The sequence below is a fragment of the Rana temporaria genome, chromosome 2 (genome assembly GCF_905171775.1).
Source record: "Rana temporaria chromosome 2, aRanTem1.1, whole genome shotgun sequence".
Classification (NCBI taxonomy): Eukaryota; Metazoa; Chordata; class Amphibia; order Anura; family Ranidae; genus Rana; species Rana temporaria.
The window spans coordinates 149,113,154-149,132,058 of NC_053490.1; the positions used below are offsets into that span (position 1 = coordinate 149,113,154).

General features: G+C 41.3%; 1 protein-coding gene across 1 annotated transcript in view; it reads left to right on the forward strand.

Moving 5' to 3' along the window:
- Positions 1–18,905, forward strand: part of VWA8 (von Willebrand factor A domain containing 8) — a 486,197-nt gene that overhangs the window by 344,303 nt on the left and 122,989 nt on the right. Inside the window, exons 28-33 of the mRNA XM_040341313.1 lie at positions 271–379; positions 874–1,012; positions 4,746–4,948; positions 8,055–8,171; positions 15,822–15,886; positions 16,070–16,195. Coding sequence (XP_040197247.1) covers positions 271–379; positions 874–1,012; positions 4,746–4,948; positions 8,055–8,171; positions 15,822–15,886; positions 16,070–16,195 — 759 coding nt within the window. The remainder of the gene's footprint in view (positions 1–270; positions 380–873; positions 1,013–4,745; positions 4,949–8,054; positions 8,172–15,821; positions 15,887–16,069; positions 16,196–18,905) is intronic.

An 18,905-nucleotide genomic window follows, 5' to 3' on the forward strand; every position in this document is an offset into this window, starting at 1 on the left:
ACCTAGGAAGCTTTAATCACATCATTGTGTAATAAACCCATACATTTTAACACAATGATTGTGTGTGTATTGAAAGCAAGACAGTGCATGAGTTTGTAAGAGACTGGATGATTAGAATTGTTACTAAGCAGCTACTTTTTTCTATACAATTAAATCCTATTTCCAGAATGATTTACAGACTTGTTTTTATAAATATGGGTCAAAATATTTCTATAACATCTTCTGTTCCCCCTCCCCTCTATATAACATATTAATTTCTGCATTCTTTAGGTTGCCACTTCCAGATGTTAGTTTTGTTGGCCACTGGACAATATCGCAAACTGGAAATGCCCGTCGCAAGCTCTTGTGTCCAACAGAAACACATCAGATCAATATAAAGGTTGTTTATTTTAATTTGTCATGGTTAATAGCTACCACAGTAATATAACATGCTGCAGTTATAATGGATGTTCACATGAACACAAACTGATCACTTTTCAAGGGTCTTTCTTGAGTAGGATCCTAGGTAGTCAAAGGCTGCTGCTGGTTTTACACATGGTGACTATACGATGGATGATTGGTGACTGGTGGCCAAAGACTGCTGCATTTGTTTTGGACCATCCTTATAGCTTACAGAGCACATTCCAATCTCCTGCAAGTTTGTTACATAGCAATAACATTTGTGAGAAGAATGCATTGAAACACGACACATATGTAACTATTTTCTCATGCAAAGTCATAAAAGTTTTACCTAAAATAGACAAGTATCTCTTCATATATTTTTGCTGACCTGTTTCTGTAATTTAGATGGGAATTGTATTATTGCTGGTATTACATGTTATAGTTTGATTTAATAAATATATAACTGTCAATTTTATCTTTGTCCCAAAATAGGGCCCAGTGTACATCAATGTTCAGGGATTTGCATTGGACCGTACTGAGTCTCGATCCCTGAGTTTCACAGAAGAAATGTCTCACTGGCGCATTCCACTCAGTGAAGTGAATATTGTTTGTGATGTCATTGCTTCCTCAGGTGTGTTTTTGCAATACCTTTAAAAAGCCTAAATCTGCATGACTGAAATTTATATTTTATATAAATCTCTGACAGCACTGTAACCTATTAAAATTTTCATTTGAATAATTTGGAGAATCTGGTCACTATCAGTGCACACAGTTCTACTTTAAAAAAAAAAAAGTGCAATTGGGCCACACCCATAATACACTGGCATTCTCTTTTGCATGGTGTGTAAGGTATTTTCTCTTTATACCTGTCTGCCTCTTGCTCCAAAAGTCCAAATGTTCCAAAAGTCTGTGAGCAAATAATTTCAGAATGTGGAAAAATGGGGGCATGATTTTTTTTTGTAGATGTGGCTAAAAATGAAGGTGTTTTGTGGACATGGTCAGTAGGTCATTTTGAAAATATGGTAACCTTTGCTTGGCTTCAGGTGGACATCAGCAGAAGAGATTTGCAGCAAAGTTTCATAGTTGGGTTGCAAAAAGACATAAGTCTATATACTTCAATTAGAAAAAAAATAAAAAACCACCATACACAGAATCCTATACCCACAGTTAGCCAATAGGAAGGCAGTAAAACCCTTAAACATGCATGGTCCAATTTGCTTCAGCAGGGGAAATTTTAATCCCTTCCAGATCCCCCAGAAGGCATTTGTACATATCCTGGATCAACAATTCCTGTTGTTGCTACCTATTATTCCCTGTACACATGATCAGTTCATCCGATGAAAACGGTCTGATGGATTTTTTCATTAGATATCCGATGAAGCTGACTTTCATCAGTCTTGCCTACACACCATCAGTTAAAAAACTGATTGTGTCAGAACGCGGTGACGTAAAACACAACGACGTGCTGAGAAAAATGAAGTTCAATGCTTCCGCGCATGCGTCGGCTTGATTCTGAGCATGTGTTGATTTTTAACCGATGGATTTCCCCACAGACGATCGTTTTATTCTAACGTTTTTTTAACCATCAGATAATTTTAAAACAGGTTCTACGTTTTTTCACCGATGGGAAAAAAAACGATGGGGCCCACACACGATCGGTTCGTCTGATGAAAACGGTCCATCAGACCGTTTTCATCAGACGAACGGATCGTGTGTACGCAGCATTAGTGTTCATATCTAATTATGTTTTGTTCATTTAGGAATGCATCCAACTATTTTTTAAAACAATCTAATGAGCTGGCCAAAACCAGTTCTTCTGAAGGATTATTTTCACAGTTCCTACTGTGAAGAAGCCTTACCGTATGTGGATGTTAAATCTCTTTTCCTCCAGGTGGAGTGCCCCATTGTTCTTTGTGATGACATTAAAGTGAATAATTATACACCAAGTTCATTACATGGACCACCTATACATTTAGACATGGTGATCATATCCCACCCCCCTAAATGGCCTTTTCTCAAGAGAGAAATAAATTCAGTTCAGCTAATCTTTCCTCATAGTTGAGCTCCTCCATGCCTTATATCATTTTTTTGCATCTATTTTCACTATTTCCAGTAATTGTATCTCTCACTCTTTCTCTCTGGAGTCTATACCTCTTTCAATACAAGAAAGTATTTTGCTTGGCATTGCATGCTAATATTAAGTCTTAGGCCGCGTACACACGGTCGGTCAAAACCGATGAAAACGGACTGAAGGACCTTTTCATCGGTCCAAACCGATCATGTGTGGGCCCCATCGGTCAGTTATCCTTCGGTCAAAAAATTTAGAACTTGCTTTAAAATTGAACCGATGGACGCCTAACCGATCAGTCAAAACCGATGGTTAGTATGCAAAAGCATCGGTTAAAAATCCACGCATGCTCAGAATCAAGTCGACGCATGCTTGGAAGCATTGAACTTCGTTTTTTTTTTCAGCACGTCGTCGTGTTTTACGTCACCGCGTTCTGACATGATAATTTTTTTAACCTATGGTGTGTAGGCACATCAGACCATCAGTCAGCTTCATCGGACCGTTCTCATCGGATGGACCGACCGCGTGTACGCGGCCTAAGATGTACCAAAATACTGTACCCAGGTCCTTCTCTACCCCAGCTGTTCTCCTAGAATGTATGATGCATACATGTTTTTAGCCCTCAAGTGCATAACTTTACATTTATCAACATTAAACATAATTTTCCACCTAGTTTCCAAATTAACCAGTACATTAAGGTCTGTTTGTAAGTTGGAGACACCCTTTAAGGATGTTATTCCATTACATAGCTTGGTGTCATCTGCAAACATGGAAATGGTACTTTTTGATCCCAAACTCTAATTTTGGTTGAAAGGTAACAAACTTTGGGCTACAATAGCCTTATTCAGAATATGAATCATTAATTACTACTCTCAGAATACAGTCTTCTATCCAATTCACAAACTGCATTTTTTTTTTCTTATTTTTCTTTCTAAAGTGTATTTTGTGCGTGTACTCGAGAGAGGAGCTGGACTGCAGTTGGGAGTAGGCAGGCCTCCCCCAGAGGCAATCTGCCACCTTTCTCCATGCCCCGGGTGGCAATGGTGGGTGTGTGAGGGCGTCCTCCCACACAGCCCGCCCTACCTGCTCCGCTTTGAAGCCCAACGGGGCAGAGGGACTCTCTATAAGGGAGTGAGAGGATCTAGCCCGCTCAACCAGTCCCGTTAGTCCTTCGCCTCTCTTTTTAGAGACCGCGTGGTCAAAGTGCGTGCATGTTAACCCAATTTCGAGTGCGTGTAAGTGTGGTGGTTTTTGTGGGAGGGGGGTGGGTGTACTAAGCGCAGGCTTACCTCGCATAGCACACCCACCGGGAGCCGGGCTGAGACCACCAAACTCAATTTACATGTAGCTGAGACCGGGATCCGAACCCCTAGCTGCAGAGGTGAATGGCTTGTCAGCGCAGTGCCAATCGCGTTGAGCCACCGCAGCTCCCGACAAACTGCATTTTTTAAGACCGTAGACTTTAAATTACACATTAGCCATGTGTGGGGAACTGTGTCAAACACTTTTGCAAAATCCAAGTATACTATATTTACAATTACAGCAACTTCTTTGTCTTTGTAATTTTTTTTGTAGCACGACACACATCATACTTGATGCTGTAGCAGCCATTGAATGACAGTTCTAAAAATGAAAAGCACTTACAGTGTCATTTACTGTAGAGGAGATTGAGGAACAGATTTACAGATGTCCTGGGCTCCCAGGAGGAGGGGGTCCAGTGGAGGGGGGTGCCACACCACCCGCACTGTAAAAGTGATTGGATGGCTATAGAGCCACCTGGATTACTTTTACCTGACAGCCAGGAGCAGGCTGATTATAAGCAGGAACAAGCTTGTGGTTGCTACTGCAGTCATGAGCTTGTGTTAAATGCTTCACTTTCTGGACTTGTGTAGTGTGTCAAAAAGGCAAAGTAGTTAAAACAGAGAATGGATGGAAATCAAGAAATCAGTGCTTCTCCAAGCCCTGTGTATATGTCTTTGGTTCTCAATGACCAAGGATCCGACCGCAAAAGAGCTTGTCGACTTTCCATACAGCACAGAAAACATGCTCTTCAAAAGGCACTGCAAGTGAATACAAGGCCTTAATCTACTCCCTGTTTTAATTTCCTAAACTGGGTCTCGAAAAATAAACCTGTTTAGTTACAACATATTTGATTATTTTGCCAGCTTTTACAGAAGTCCAGCTCTTTTAACTGTTTTTCATGTTTAAAACTTTGAAAATGTTTCTATGTTTGAAAGTCTCACAAGCTATTGAGTTAGAGGTCCATGTTAATGTACACAATGAATATCTCTTTTAGAAATGAATGGTGATAGCACTGTCCATGTGGCTACTTGTAATCCAGTGACCTTGTACTTTATGAAAACTCGGGATGATAAAGGATACTATGTGGATTTGTATGATGTATTTCCTAGAACTGTGGGAAGTGTGTGGCAGCCATCTGTAACTATGGCACCTCTAGGCCATCCTCTAAGTGGACAGGTTATTTTACATGAAGAGCAGGTAGGTTCATTTCATTTTCATCTGTTGTGTACGGAAATACTGTGAGTTAAATTGTCAGTTATTCATTGATCGTTATTCACTCATGTGGGGAAATGCATCAGTGTTTCAGAGTATTCGATTGGACCTGTTAAGCTTACGTACACATTCGCACTTGTGTAGCTTCTGGTAAATCTTGTGTTACCTCATCACATGACGTTTTATATACAAATTGTATTGAACCATAGTAATAGCAAAATAACAGACTATAGAATCAAGCTGTATTCTTGACTCAAGAGTAACAAGTATTGAAAACAATACTTTCAAAATTAAAAGTCCATATATCAAATATAGAAAGAACGATATATGCAGCAAAATTCACAATGTCCAAAACCCAGTGCTCTGTGGCTTCTCAGTAACTAATATGCAGATCTTCTTTGTAATGTGTTCATCCACCACCAGAAGCAATGTCTGCTCACCTCACACAAATGGGTAAATCGCTCATTAAACACATCCGCGATCCCATCCATAGTGGTGAACTAGCTGACGATACCTCCCTAAGTGTTTTTAAGTAGCGGTGGAATAATACATTTACTACAAATGGAGAGCACTATGGTGTTGCCTTTTTGTCCCTTATAACACTCGGTGGAGTTCGTGAGAGAAGGTGGACCTGACCCTCAGAGCGAAATAAGAGATAGAAGGGATCCATTCTCGGAGAGTGTAACATCAGTCGGATGTGTTAGAAGAGCGATTTACCTATTTGTTGGAGGTGAGCAGGCATTGCTTCTGGTGGTGGATGAACACATGTTATAGTTGCTGAAGAAGAACAAAGCGGATAATTGTAATAGGGGAGAAGTCTGGAAAAGGAGAATGGGGCCATGTAGGGTGAACAGAGTGGGAAAAAAAATAAAGTTATTACATAGGGCATTTTCTTGAATCAGGGTTATGTAGTGTATAGATTGAGAGGAAGTGCTCAGCCTACTGTGTTGGATGATTGAAATTCTGATGCATAATCAGAAAAAAAATTGTGTTGTGTCCAGTATAACCACGTTTTTGGGAACATTAATGTTTTATACACTACGCCGCCGTAACTTACGGCGCAAAATCGATGAGGATTCAAAAATGCGCCAGGTAAGGTACAGCGGCGTAGTGTATCTCTGATACGCTGCGCCGTTCTACATGTATGTGGATCTGGCCCCCATAGTCAGTAAAGTCTAATGTGTGTGCCTTGCATACTTACTGTATATTAGGTCAGTGGCTTACTTGGGGTAGTAAAGCCAGGATCAGGATATGACCACCCTGTATCCTGCAGTGTTAAAAACAAGCAATCAGTAGCAGTTTCCATATTTCTATCTTTACAGACCATCTTTAATGGAAACCTAAACCCTTGCACAGGAGGTATAGAGACTATCATTGCTTACTTACCCTTCTGAAATACTACTTGCCTGATTGACATGCTAATCCATTGGCTTGCATGCTTCCTGAGTCACTGACCTGAAACCAGTGTACAGAATAGGAGCTGTGACTTCACTCTGACTTTCTAGACTAGCATACATGTTTAAAGCTAGTGTCTCAAACACTATTGAAGCCAAATACTGCCAGTCAGCTATCATTTTCAAAATGGGTTAAAGGAGTTGCAAATTCAGATCATCTTAATGCATCTTAAGCCTCCCTCAGCTCCCCTTATACTTACCTGAGCCTCATCTCTGTCCACAAGTGTCTCGGCTGTGCAAGACTCTCTCTCCTGATTTGTCTTGGGCACCCTCTGTTGTCAATCAAATTCAGTCAGCCAATCAGGAGAGAGAGGGGGTGGGGGCATGGCCAGGCCACAGCTTCATGTCTGAATGAACACAGGGAGCTGTGACTCGGCTTGGGTGCATAGCAAGCTGCTTGCTGTGGGGGCACTGAACAGGAGGGAAGGACCAGGAACACAGAATAGGGACCCATGAAAAGGAGGATCTGGGCTGCTCTGTGAAAATCCACTGCAACAGAGCAGGTAAGAATAAGCATTGATAGCCCCTGTATTGCGCTCAGTGCAGTTTTTCTTTAAAACCCATCTCCATCCGTTGGCCAGTCCTTCAAATGGTGCTCTTATGCTGACCTTACTGCTGAGACTTGTCTTATGCATCATGACAGTACACAGCCACTGGATGGACAGCCAATAGGAAAAAACTGCCTTTGTGACATGGACACACTGCATAAAATAATACCAAAGTATGCACTTTTTTTTCCAAAAGTAGCTATACTAAGCACTACACCCCTTCCAGGTAACATAACCAGATCCTGACCTTTCACATTTCTCCACTGTAGTCCAATCAATAAGCTTAGCCAAGTCTGTGACTGGGTAGAGAAGGAACAGTGCCTCACTGATGGGCTCATCTTTTTTCTCCTTCTCCCAGTTAGCAAACTATTTTCTAGAGTCACATTACTGTATTAAAGGGATACTAAAGGTTTGTTAAAAAACTAACATGTCATACTTACCTCCACTGTGCAGTTAGTTTTCCACAGAGTGGCCCCGATCGTCCTCTTCTGGGGTCCCATGGCGGGTCTCGCGGCTTCTCCCCGCAAGAGCTAACCCCCTCTAGGAAGCTTTCTCCCGAGGGGGTTACCTTGCGCGCATGCTCCCATGTAATACACTTGTCGGCCATAGCCGCCAAGTGTATGACTCGGCCCCGCCCCCAGCACACCACGTCATTAATTTGATTGACAGCAGTGGGAGCCAATGACTGCTCTGCTATCAATCATCCAATAAAGAGCCGACAAGAGCTGGGGGAAAGCAACATGGGATCACTTCCACGGAGATTCGGGGCTCAGGTAAGTAAAATGGGGGCTCGGGGGCAAGGTGTAAACCAAGGTGTTTTTTCACCTTAATGCATAGGATGCATTATGGTAAAAAAACACAAAGGTTTACAATCCCTTTAAATAAAGAGTTATATCTTCCTACATTTATGGCCTGAGGAAATTAACCAAAAGTACATGTATCTGTTAAGGCACAGCAGTATAGCCTGTAGTTTGGGTTTTCTTACAGTTCTCTACCTAAAGCAAGTAACTATGCAGTGTAGTAAAAACAGGGAAATATACACTGAACTAAATAGCTTTTTCTTAGCCACCTTTTGTTTTATGTTTTCAGAGCAATGTCATTCTTCTGCTGGACACCAGTACTGGGGCACTTCGTCGAGTTTTTATTTCGGAAGAAGACACAGAACCTACAAGAAAATCATCCTGGTGGGGTAGTAAGGAAGCACAGGTAGCCTTTTTTGTCTTTGTTTATGCATCTGCAATAAAAATCCATTAGTAAACCAGGTCTTGGAACACCCCTGTTGACTCCTTGCTGCATTTTATGTGCAGTGAACAACATAACAGTACTAAGAAGTTTCTCATGACCACCCATCATTTTTGACCCAGGAAGCATAGAGAGTGGAAATTAAGTTTATGTAAAGCCATACATATTTTCAGATTTGGATCAAAATGGGAGTGGTAAAGGCCCATGACATTTCCTTTACTTTCCTCCAAAATCCCTCCATTATCCCCTCTCAGACAGTTGTCTCTGAAAAAATTACCCCACATTCCTGTTGTGTGGCAAGTGTAAACTTGGATTTTCCAACATTAGTGAATACAAGTAGTAAATGTACTTAAAATTAGTAAGAAAAGTATTAATTTAGAACTATAGGCAAAACAGTTTTTTAATTTTGGATAGAGCAAGGGAGGCTTATAACCCCTGTAAGGTTTATTTTTGCCATGTTTGTCCCATTGGAGAGATTTACTTTCACTTTGTCACATAGCCAAACAGGAACTGAGAGGAAATCGCTGTAATTTAAGGCAATCTCTTGTGGACCCCTAGGTCACCAGAACTAGTGTCCCCATTGGAATATCGGAGTACAACTCAAAATATGGCATTTTCTTTTGGACAAATGGAGAGGGTTGATCGCTCTAGTGGTGACACAGACAGCAATACAAACTGAGAGGTGTTCTAATCCAGCTCCCCTCTATCCAAAACTAAAAAAAGTTTGCCTTTAGTTGTGTTTTAATTTAAAGCTTAGATTCAGATTTTCTTTCTCATTCATTCACACATAAAGTCATTCACCTTCGGTTTATGCAGGTGCCAACAGGAGGATAACACCTCCCACAATCAGCATTCCTTTTTTCTAATGTCTTAGTTAATGGAAATCTTTTCTGCAGCTCTGCTGTATTAAAGACTAACCTATTTTTGCTGGCAGAATTTTTCTTCAATCAAGATTCTTATCTACAATGCTTCTAAAGCTGGTCTCCCCAACTGCAGCTATTTGGTGTGGCCTTCCTCAGCATGGCTTTTGGTGTGCAATGGACTGAAAGTTGTGGGGCTAACCAGAAAGTAACATTCAGACACTGGGTTCCACATGGGCTGCTTTCCAGACTCCACACTGAGTAAAGGTTAGCCACAGAGCATTTTCCAGGTCCAGAGACACCTGCATTCCCTCAGCAATTGCCCTGTCTCTTAAGGCTCACTTTGTAAATGTGCTGGTTAGGCAACAAAAAAAAGGCACTACCACAAGTACTGGGCTCCTCTTAATTTCCTTATTTCCTGTCATTTTTGCAGAACCGGTTAACACTTTTGGAGTGAACACTGACATCATTTGCTTTGTGGAGTGTTGTGTGCACGCGTTGTGCTCTCTCTTTCCAACCATACAGCTTTGAGGAAGAATCTCCCTGCTCCTACTGCTGCTTTGCAAAGAGCCGTATGGAGCATTGACCTATTTCTTATGGCTGGCTTTAGCCCCTATGGTCACCTTGACTATCTGAGCCCCACCTGCTACTAACTGCCTGGGTCTCTTGAGTACCTTAGGCCTTGCCTCTTTCCCTGAGCCATATGTTACCTTTCTGCCAAGTGGTCACAACAGATCCTTTTGAACTAGATGCCCCAACTCACCCTCTGCTAAAATCTCTAGTGCAGCTAACGTCTGCAGCTTAGAATCATGTTGCCCTCTGCTCCTATATATACAGATCCCCGATACCGGGGTGTGGCATGGGATTTTATGGATGCATGTTGGAGCATTGGAATATTAAAGTATTAGATATTGGCATTTTGGGCGAAAACCACAAAGAGTATTAACCACTTAAGCCCCAAGCCTGTTTTTCAGATTCAGCGTTTACAAGACTAAAACGTTTTTTTTTGCTAGAAAATTACTTAAAACCCCCAAACATTATATATATATATATTTTTTTCCTAACACCCTAGAGAATAAAATGGCAGTCATTGCAGTACTTTTTGTCACACCGTATTTGCGCAGCGGTCTTACAAGCACACTTTTTTTGGAGAAAATTCACTTTTTTTAATAAAAAAATAAGACAACAATAAATTTGGCCCACTTTTTTTATATATTGTGAAAGATAATGGTACGCCGAGTAAAATGATACCCAATATGTCACGCTTAAAAATTGCACCCGCTCTTGGCATGGTGTAAAACTTTTACCCTTAAAAATCTCGATAGGCGATGTTTAAAAAATTCTATAGGTTGCATTTTTTGTGCTACAGAGTAGGTCTAGGGCTAGAATTATTGCTCTCGCTCTAACGATCGCGGCGATACCTCACTTGTGTGGTTTGAACACCGTTTTCATATGCGGGCGCCCGCTCGCGTATGCGTTCGTTTCTGCGCGCAAGCTCGTCGGGACGGGGCGCTTTAAAAAAAACATTTTTTTGTTTTCTTTTTTATAATTTTTTACACTGAAATAAAAAATAAAATTAAAAAATGTATCACTTTTATTCCTATTACAAGGAATGTAAACATACCTTGTAATAGAAAAAAGCATGACAGGTCCTCTTAAATATGAGATCTGGGGTCAAAAAGACCTCAGATCTCATATTTAGACTTAAATGCAAAAAAAAAAAAAAAATGGAAATTTTGTCATTTAAAAAAATGACAACAAAAAAATGTCTCTTTAAGACGCTGGGCGGGACTGACGTTTTGACGTCACTTCCGCCCAGCAAAGCTATGAGGACGGGTGGGAGCCATCTTGCCCTCACTCGCATCCTCACTCACTAGGAAGCAGCACCCGATCGCCTCCGCCGCTACCGACGGCTCCGGTAAGCGGCGGGAGGGGGCCCCTCTCCCGCCACCGATAACGGCGATCTCGCGGTGAACATGTCGCGGAGACCGCCGTTATCGTTTACAGGCCCGCCCACTGAAAAGATGGATACCTCGGTTGTGGCAGCAGCTGCTGCCGTTACCGAGATATCCATCTTTAAAAAGAGGACGTATATATACAGTGGGCGGGCGTTAACCGGTTAAGGAATCACAATATTGTATAAAAAATATAAATGTTTATTAATAAATATAATTCATTTTTACATATACACATATGCTAAAAAACACATGGAAGGAGAGTTACAACACCGTGCACCAACTTTCTTGTGTATCCCATGCTAGTAGTCCTACATGTTTCGCCCTACAAAGGGCTTCTTCAGCGACGCACGAACATAGAAAGTAATCTATAATGGATACATAGAGACTTCGTAAGTAAACAAGGAATTACGCCCCGTAATTCAACATAGGTAACTACATATACATCTCAAATATTACATAAAGGAAAAAATGAAAAAATAATAAAGAATGTATAATGTGTGAAGTATTCACAGTTTAATGTAATGTTCTTACACAGAAGGGAAGCAAACAAATACCTCCAATATGATCATGAATCCTCCTATTGAGTAAGGCTGAACCACGTTCCGTGTAACAGGATTTACTGTTGTATCATGACAGACCAGCAGTACATCACGTATGGCCCATAAATGGTCGTGTCCAACAATGAACCTATTAGGAGAAACATATGGTCTAAGCATCTATACCATAGTGCGAAATGAACCCCCCAATGGTGTATTCCTATGATAAAAATACATAATTAAGTAAATAAATAAATAGATGATTGAATGAGTAATAGGGCAAGCATGTCCTATTAGTGTCCAACTTGGTCAATGACTCATATGGAACTATTAAAAATATATATATATTATATAAAAATATATGTAACATAAGGGGAAAACGCTTTTATGAGGGCTTTTGGGACCACTTACATGTGGTTAAATAAAATGCTGAAGATCTGTATCACCGGGGAGGCCAGCGGGTGCAGAGATGATATAAGTGCACCTGCCAATGGGTAATACAAAAAGCCACCAAGGATATATCTGGGCATCTATCTGTAAGATTGTATATTTTGTTAGGTTCATTATAGTAAAGATATTTGCTTAAAAGAGCATATATTCAAAAAATATTCTTAAATACCTCCAAAGGGTTAAAACTCCAGAAGAGGATGTTTTGCTCCACAGACCCCTTGTAGGGATATGGATCTACAAATAAAGGTGTGCATATAAGCAAAGGGACACACAGCGTGGTCTAAAGTCAGAATGATACTAAATAAGATATAAGACATAGGAAGGCAACAAACCGTGCCTAAGTTTGTAGTGATGGTATTTACCTTAGCGGCGGCTGTAGTCCAAATGGGCTTCCCCGGTCGGGCTCGTGCAACTGGTGTATGCTGACAGAGCCCTTTATATGTTCCCCCTGTATTGCGGTGGAGCGGCAATGATGTGTGACGCACCGAGTGTCATACACGTCTGTGGGCGCAGAATGGATGACATAGGAGATGCGCAGCTCCCATCCGACGGGTCCCGCTGCCCGCCTATGCGCATTCCGCGCATGTGACGTATGGCAGCATCACAAGGGGCGGCGAGCGGGCAGAACGGAGCCGCCTACTGACGTAGGCAAGCAAGCACCCTGGACCGTCAACGTTGGGCAATCACACCATCTATGCCTCCGCTAAGGTTCAGCACTGTAATTTTACAGTGCTGATGGTTGCCCCTACGCGCCCACTAAAAAGGTTGTAAATTGCTGGACTGGACATCTGGGCAGTGGTATTAAAGTGGGAGGTTGCCTTACTAAAAAAATGTCTTGAAATGACACCTCATAATCCCTAAAGGTCTGTTGGGAAAAATTGAGGATGGTACCTAGAAAGAATAGAAAACCAAGGGGGGGGGGAATAATCAGAGGAGGATACCAGACCACACGGGAATTGTACGATTGCAACCAATCTGTGAAGAAATACATTTTAAATGTGAAATTACATATACGGAGGACAAGTTATTGCCATAAAGAAAATAATAGGAACAAACAGGCAGTTCATTGATCTGCAAATTCCCAAAATGAGTATACATACACTACAAAGCAACAATATATCAAAGTATGAATATACAAATATTGTAGTTGATTTACATAATTTTTGCAATCATTGAATGACATAATCCAGTGGGTCTATCTAGGGAGCACACAAAGTCACCTGACCGTTGGGTCCACGGGTGGAAACACCTAGTTAGGGAAAATGCAAGGTGCTCAAAAGAGGACCAACTGTTGGTGAGTCAGAAGTGGAGATGAAAGCTGAGAAATAGTTCCCATCAGTGCCAGTCACCAGTCAGTGCCCGTAAGTGCCACCTGTCAGTGCCACCTATCAGTCCCCATCTGTCAAACTGCCACATGACATTGAAAAAAAAGTATCTGTAATCGGTATCGGGGAGTACTTGGAAAAAAGTATCGGTACTTGTACTCGGTCTCAAAAAAGTGGTATCGGGACAACCCTAGTAACTACATATACATGTCAAATATTACATAAAGGAAATAATGAAAAAATAATAAAGAATGTATAATGTGTGAAGTATCCACAGTTATCATTATCGTCATGTTCTTACACAGAAGGGAAGCAAATACCTCCAATATGATCATGAATCCTCCTATTGAGTAAGGCTGAACCACGTCCCGTGTAACAGGATTTACTGTTGTGTCATGACAAACCAGAAGTAAATCACGTATGGCCCATAAATGGCCGTGTCCAACAATGAACCTATTAGGAGAAACATATGGTCTAAGCATCTATACCATAGTGCGAAATGAACCCCCCAATGGTGTATTTCCATGATGAAAATACATAATTAAGTAAATAAATAGATGATACTAGTATCGGTATTGCGACAACCCTAGTAGTTACCTATGTTGAACTACGGGGTGTAATTCCTCATTTACTTACGAAGTCTCTATGTATCCATTATAGATTACTTTCTATGTCTGTGCGTCCCTGAAGAAGCCCTTTGTAGGGCGAAACATGTAGGACTACTAGCATGGGATACACAAGAAAGTTGGTACAATATTGCGATTCCTTAATAATCTTTGTGGTTTTCGGCCAAAATGCCAATATCTAATACTTTAATATTCCAATGCTCCAACATGCATCCATAAAATCCCACGCCACACCCCGGTATCGGGGATCTTTATATATTCTCTCTTTAGGGATGGAAATGCAGTTGGATGTAAATCTCTACTAGTGCATGCTCTATACTTTCCTTACTTCTCTGCTCCTATAGTCTATCTTTGGAGACCTCCTTAACTCCATTGAGTGTGGCTGTCTCCTAAGCCATCTTGGCTGTGGTTTTTACTACAGTCATACAAGACTATATGGCCCAAATCACCCACTTGTACCTGCTTTAAGAGGACTTGTAAAAAAGTGGTCTATCCCCACTGTTGATATTCCACCTAAACAAATGGTGTGGCAGAACATTTCAAGAGTTTTACTCCAAAATGTTCACGGTCTCCAAACTGAAAGAGGCATCTGCCCCATTTGGATGTAAATACACTGAATGTCATAATTCGAGCTCAGACTTTCTGCATGGAATCCACCAGGTCTGTCACCCCCTCCTTTCACCAGGGAGACTGTCTAGTTTCTTTGGACATCTAGGATGCATGTGTGCATCTTTCCAGCACATCAGAATTGTTTACATAGTGCCCCCTACACTACTGGTTGGGGCTCTGACTTTCAGTCTCTCATCTCCACCTGGAGTATTCACCATGGTGTTGGTGCCAGTGCTAGCCCTGCTGTTCTCTTATGGATTCCCCATTGTGGGATACTTAGCCTCCCCTTAAAGGAACAGTCGACACAGGCTCTGTTGGACAACTTGACTTTGACTGTTCAGTCGGTACAGATGCGTAGATGGATTTTCACTGCACTTCAGAACCCATTTGAACACACATACTTTCACCCACAATATGGTAATCCTTGAAGTCATCACCTCTGAAAGGAAAGTGTCTGAACTGGTGGCCTTAGACTGGCTATACACTATGAAATTTGATTGTACAATCTTTTTACAAACTCTTTTAGATTTACCAAAAATGTAATATGAGGACTCAACTCTACAGTCGGTTTAATTTGTATTATCTCAAATAGGCTCTTGTACTACCTAGTTGTTGGTAGCTTTAAAGAAGACCTTGATCGGGACATCGTTCTTCCTTCCCTCTGTCCAGCTCAAGTTTACCAGAAGGAAAATTCCCTAGATGTGATTTGGGCTGTGTATTAGTAATTTATGACACTGCCTGATTGTTTTCAAGACCAGCCAAAATTGTAGATAGTTTTTTTGTAGTACTTATTTTACTAAAGAGAATATGCTGGGTGTTATACACATATCTTACTAGCAGTGGTGACTGCTAGCAGGCTTTTAGCAAGCTTCAGAACCACTTTAAATGTGTTAAATGCTTGAGAAAGTCCACTTGCTTTGTGAAAGCTTGCTGTACACACGTATCTTATACAAGCTGAAGCCTGTGTGTACAAGACCTAAGTGTGACCCATAGTAGTTCAGGCATGTCATTATTGCCAGTTGCTTAATTCTTCTGTGTTGATGGGCGTGTGTATATGCAAGTGGATCAGTGATATCTACTGAACATCTGCACTAATATATGCTGACAGACTATAAATTGATTTGATGATCTGTGAAAGTAAATTCTTCATGCTGTTAGAAGAAAATCTTTTCCACTTTTGTTTATTAGTAGTGCTATATGCAATAATATATATTTTTTTTTGCGATTGTAAATACATTTATTTGTTTTAGGAAAAACATAAAATGTGCAGGGATTTTTCACACAAGAATTGGCTGGTGTTCTTTAAAGAAAATGGGTAAGTATGTTTGTGAACTGCAAAATATATGTTTGATTTTGTGAGTGTGTATATATATATATGTGTGTGTACATATATGTATATATATATATATATATATATATATATATATATATATATATATATATATATATATATATATAGTGCAAGTGTCTTACAGGGTTGTAATCTGTTGTTTTACAGCAATTCTCTCATCGTTCTCGATGTTCTGGAGGGTACTGCCCACTCAATCTCCTTACCCATCAATCTCACGTCTGTTTTCCTAGTGGCAGAAGACAGGTGGCTCTTGGTTGAGAGTAAATCTAACAAGTAAGTCAATTATCTTTGTTCCTGGTGTACAGTATGTAATCTTTGCTTCTGCGCAGAAATCATAGAAGATCATGGTGTTAGTGATTAATGGGAAAGTCTGCACTTTAAAGATTACTTAAGGATCAACTAAAAACATAATACTGTAAGTCTACAAGTCTTGTTTTATACTTGTAGCACTTTTATTTTGATATTTTCTCTTTGTAAAACAAGGATCTAATAGCAATCTGAAGCTTGAGATGGAAATGGCAGAATGAAACCAGTTTTGTGCATATAGTGTTTTTCATTGAATATCCGTGAAAGACCAGAACAAAAAAGTAATAAACAATGTTGTTATTATCAGTCACACACAATGTAATGGGAACAACAGTTGGAGATATTCATGTCTAGAACAGGAGCTGATATAGTATAATGATGTCACAATCTAACATTAGAATGAAGAGAAATAGAGGAAAGAAAAACAGAGATGGGAATGGATGGAAAAAGAAAATAGAGACTTAGGGCAGGGGAGCTTAGAATGTAAGGCCTCTGGCTTATCAGGAGCATTGTGGGTTCATAGACTGCCGATGATCTCTTTTCCACGAGACACATTTTATTTGGTAAGAGAATTAGCAAGACACAACATTCTGAGGAATTCAGTAAAGCCATCATAACACTTTTTCTGGCTGTAGTTTCTTTTAGAACAATTCAGGAAAACATATGCACCACTTTCAGTAACATTACTCCCACATACTGCAACAAAAAGTACCGTATATACTCTATAAGCTGACCCAAATATAAGCTGAGGCATCTAATTTTACCACAAAAAAAATGGGAAAACGTATTGACTCGAGTATAGGCCTAGGGTGTCCATCTACATGCCTTACTGTGTCAATGTGCATGCTTCACTGTGTCCATGCCTCAATGTATCCATGCTTCACTGTGTCCATGCCTCACTGTGCCCATGCCTCACTGTGTCCATGACTAGACTTACGTTTAACGTGGGAGTATATAGAAGGGGTGCCCGGCTTTGAAAAATCGGTCGTAGGTCCCCCCAGACAGCAAACTTTGTACACTTGTAGATGAGAACTGGGTCTACATGTGTGCCAAGTCCAGGGGACCTATGGCCGGCCGGTACCGGGTCCCCAAACTTACCAGAGAAATGACCGTTTAACATGGGAGTCTATGGAAGGGGTGCCCAACTTTGAAAAACTGTTGCTCTCCGGCCGTAAACAAACTTTGCACATTTGTAGAGAAAGAGTGGGGCTATATGTGTGCCAAGTTTAGGGTCCAGGGGACCTACGGCCGGCCGGTACCGAGTCACCAAAATCTGGAAGATCAGGCACAAAAAGGTGACCCGGGTATAAGTCGAGGGGGGCATTTTCAGCACCAAAAAATGTGCTGAAAACCTTGGCTTATACTCGAGTATAAACGATATTTAACCACTTAGCGACCTCCTCATGTACATATACGTCAGCAGAATGGCACGGACAGGCACATGTACGTACCTGTACGTCCTCTGCTAGACGTGGGTGGGGGGCCCGATCGGGACCCCCCCGGTACATGCGGAGGTCGGATCCGCTCGGGGAGCGATCCGGGACGACGGCACGGCTATTTGTTTTTAGCCGCTTTGTCGCGATCGCTCCCCGGAGCTGAAGAACGGGGAGAGCCGTGTGTAAACACGGCTTCCCCGTGCTTCACTGTGGCGGCGCATCGATCGGGTGATCCCCTTTATAGGGGAGATCCGATCGATGATGTCATTCCTACAGCCACACCCCCCTACACTAGTAAACACACACACAGTGATCCCTAAATGTTACAGCGCCCCCTGTGTTTAACTCCCAAACTGCAACTGTCATTTTCACAATAAAGAATGCAATTTAAAGCGGTAGTTCACCCTCTCGTACTTGATGTTACCATCGAGACAGGCATTGTAGCGCGAGCTACAGTATGCCTGTCCCGATTTTTTTAACCCCGTACTCACCTCGTAGTCGTCCATCGTAGATTTCGGCTCCCGCGGGGAATGGGCGTGCCTATGGAGAGGGAGGATGATTGACGGCCGGCCCTGGCACGTCACTCTCCCCGAAGACAGCCGGAGTAGGTCTCGGCTCTTCACGGCGCGTGCGCACAGGCTATGCGCACGCGTCGTGAAGACCAAGCCTATTTCGGCTATTTCCGGAGAAGCGTGACGCGCCAGAGCCGGCCGTCAATCATCCTCCGTCTCCAGAGGCACGCCCATTCCCCGGTATCTTCGATGGACGACTACAAGGTGAGTATGGGGGGAAAAAATTCGGGACAGGCATACTGTAGCTCGCGCTACAATGCCTGATTTAAAGGTAAAAGAACATTTTTATTTTTTTTTCCCGTCGATAGGGTGAACCCCCGCTTTAAATGCATTTTTTGCTGTGAAAATGACAATGGTCCCAAAAATGTGTCAAAATTGTCTGAAGTGTCCGCCATAATGTCGCAGTCACGAAAAAAATCGCTGATCGCCGCCATTAGTAGTAAAAAAAAAAAAAATGCAAAAAAACTATCCCCTATTTTGTAAACGCTATAAATTTTGCGCAAACCAACTGATAAACTATTATTGCGTTTTTTTTTACCAAAAATAGGTAGAAGAATACGTATCGGCCTAAACTGAGGAAAAAAAAAATTATATATGTTTTTGGGGGATATTTATTACAGCAAAAAGTAAAAAATATTGCATTTTTTTCAAAATTGTCGCTCTATTTTT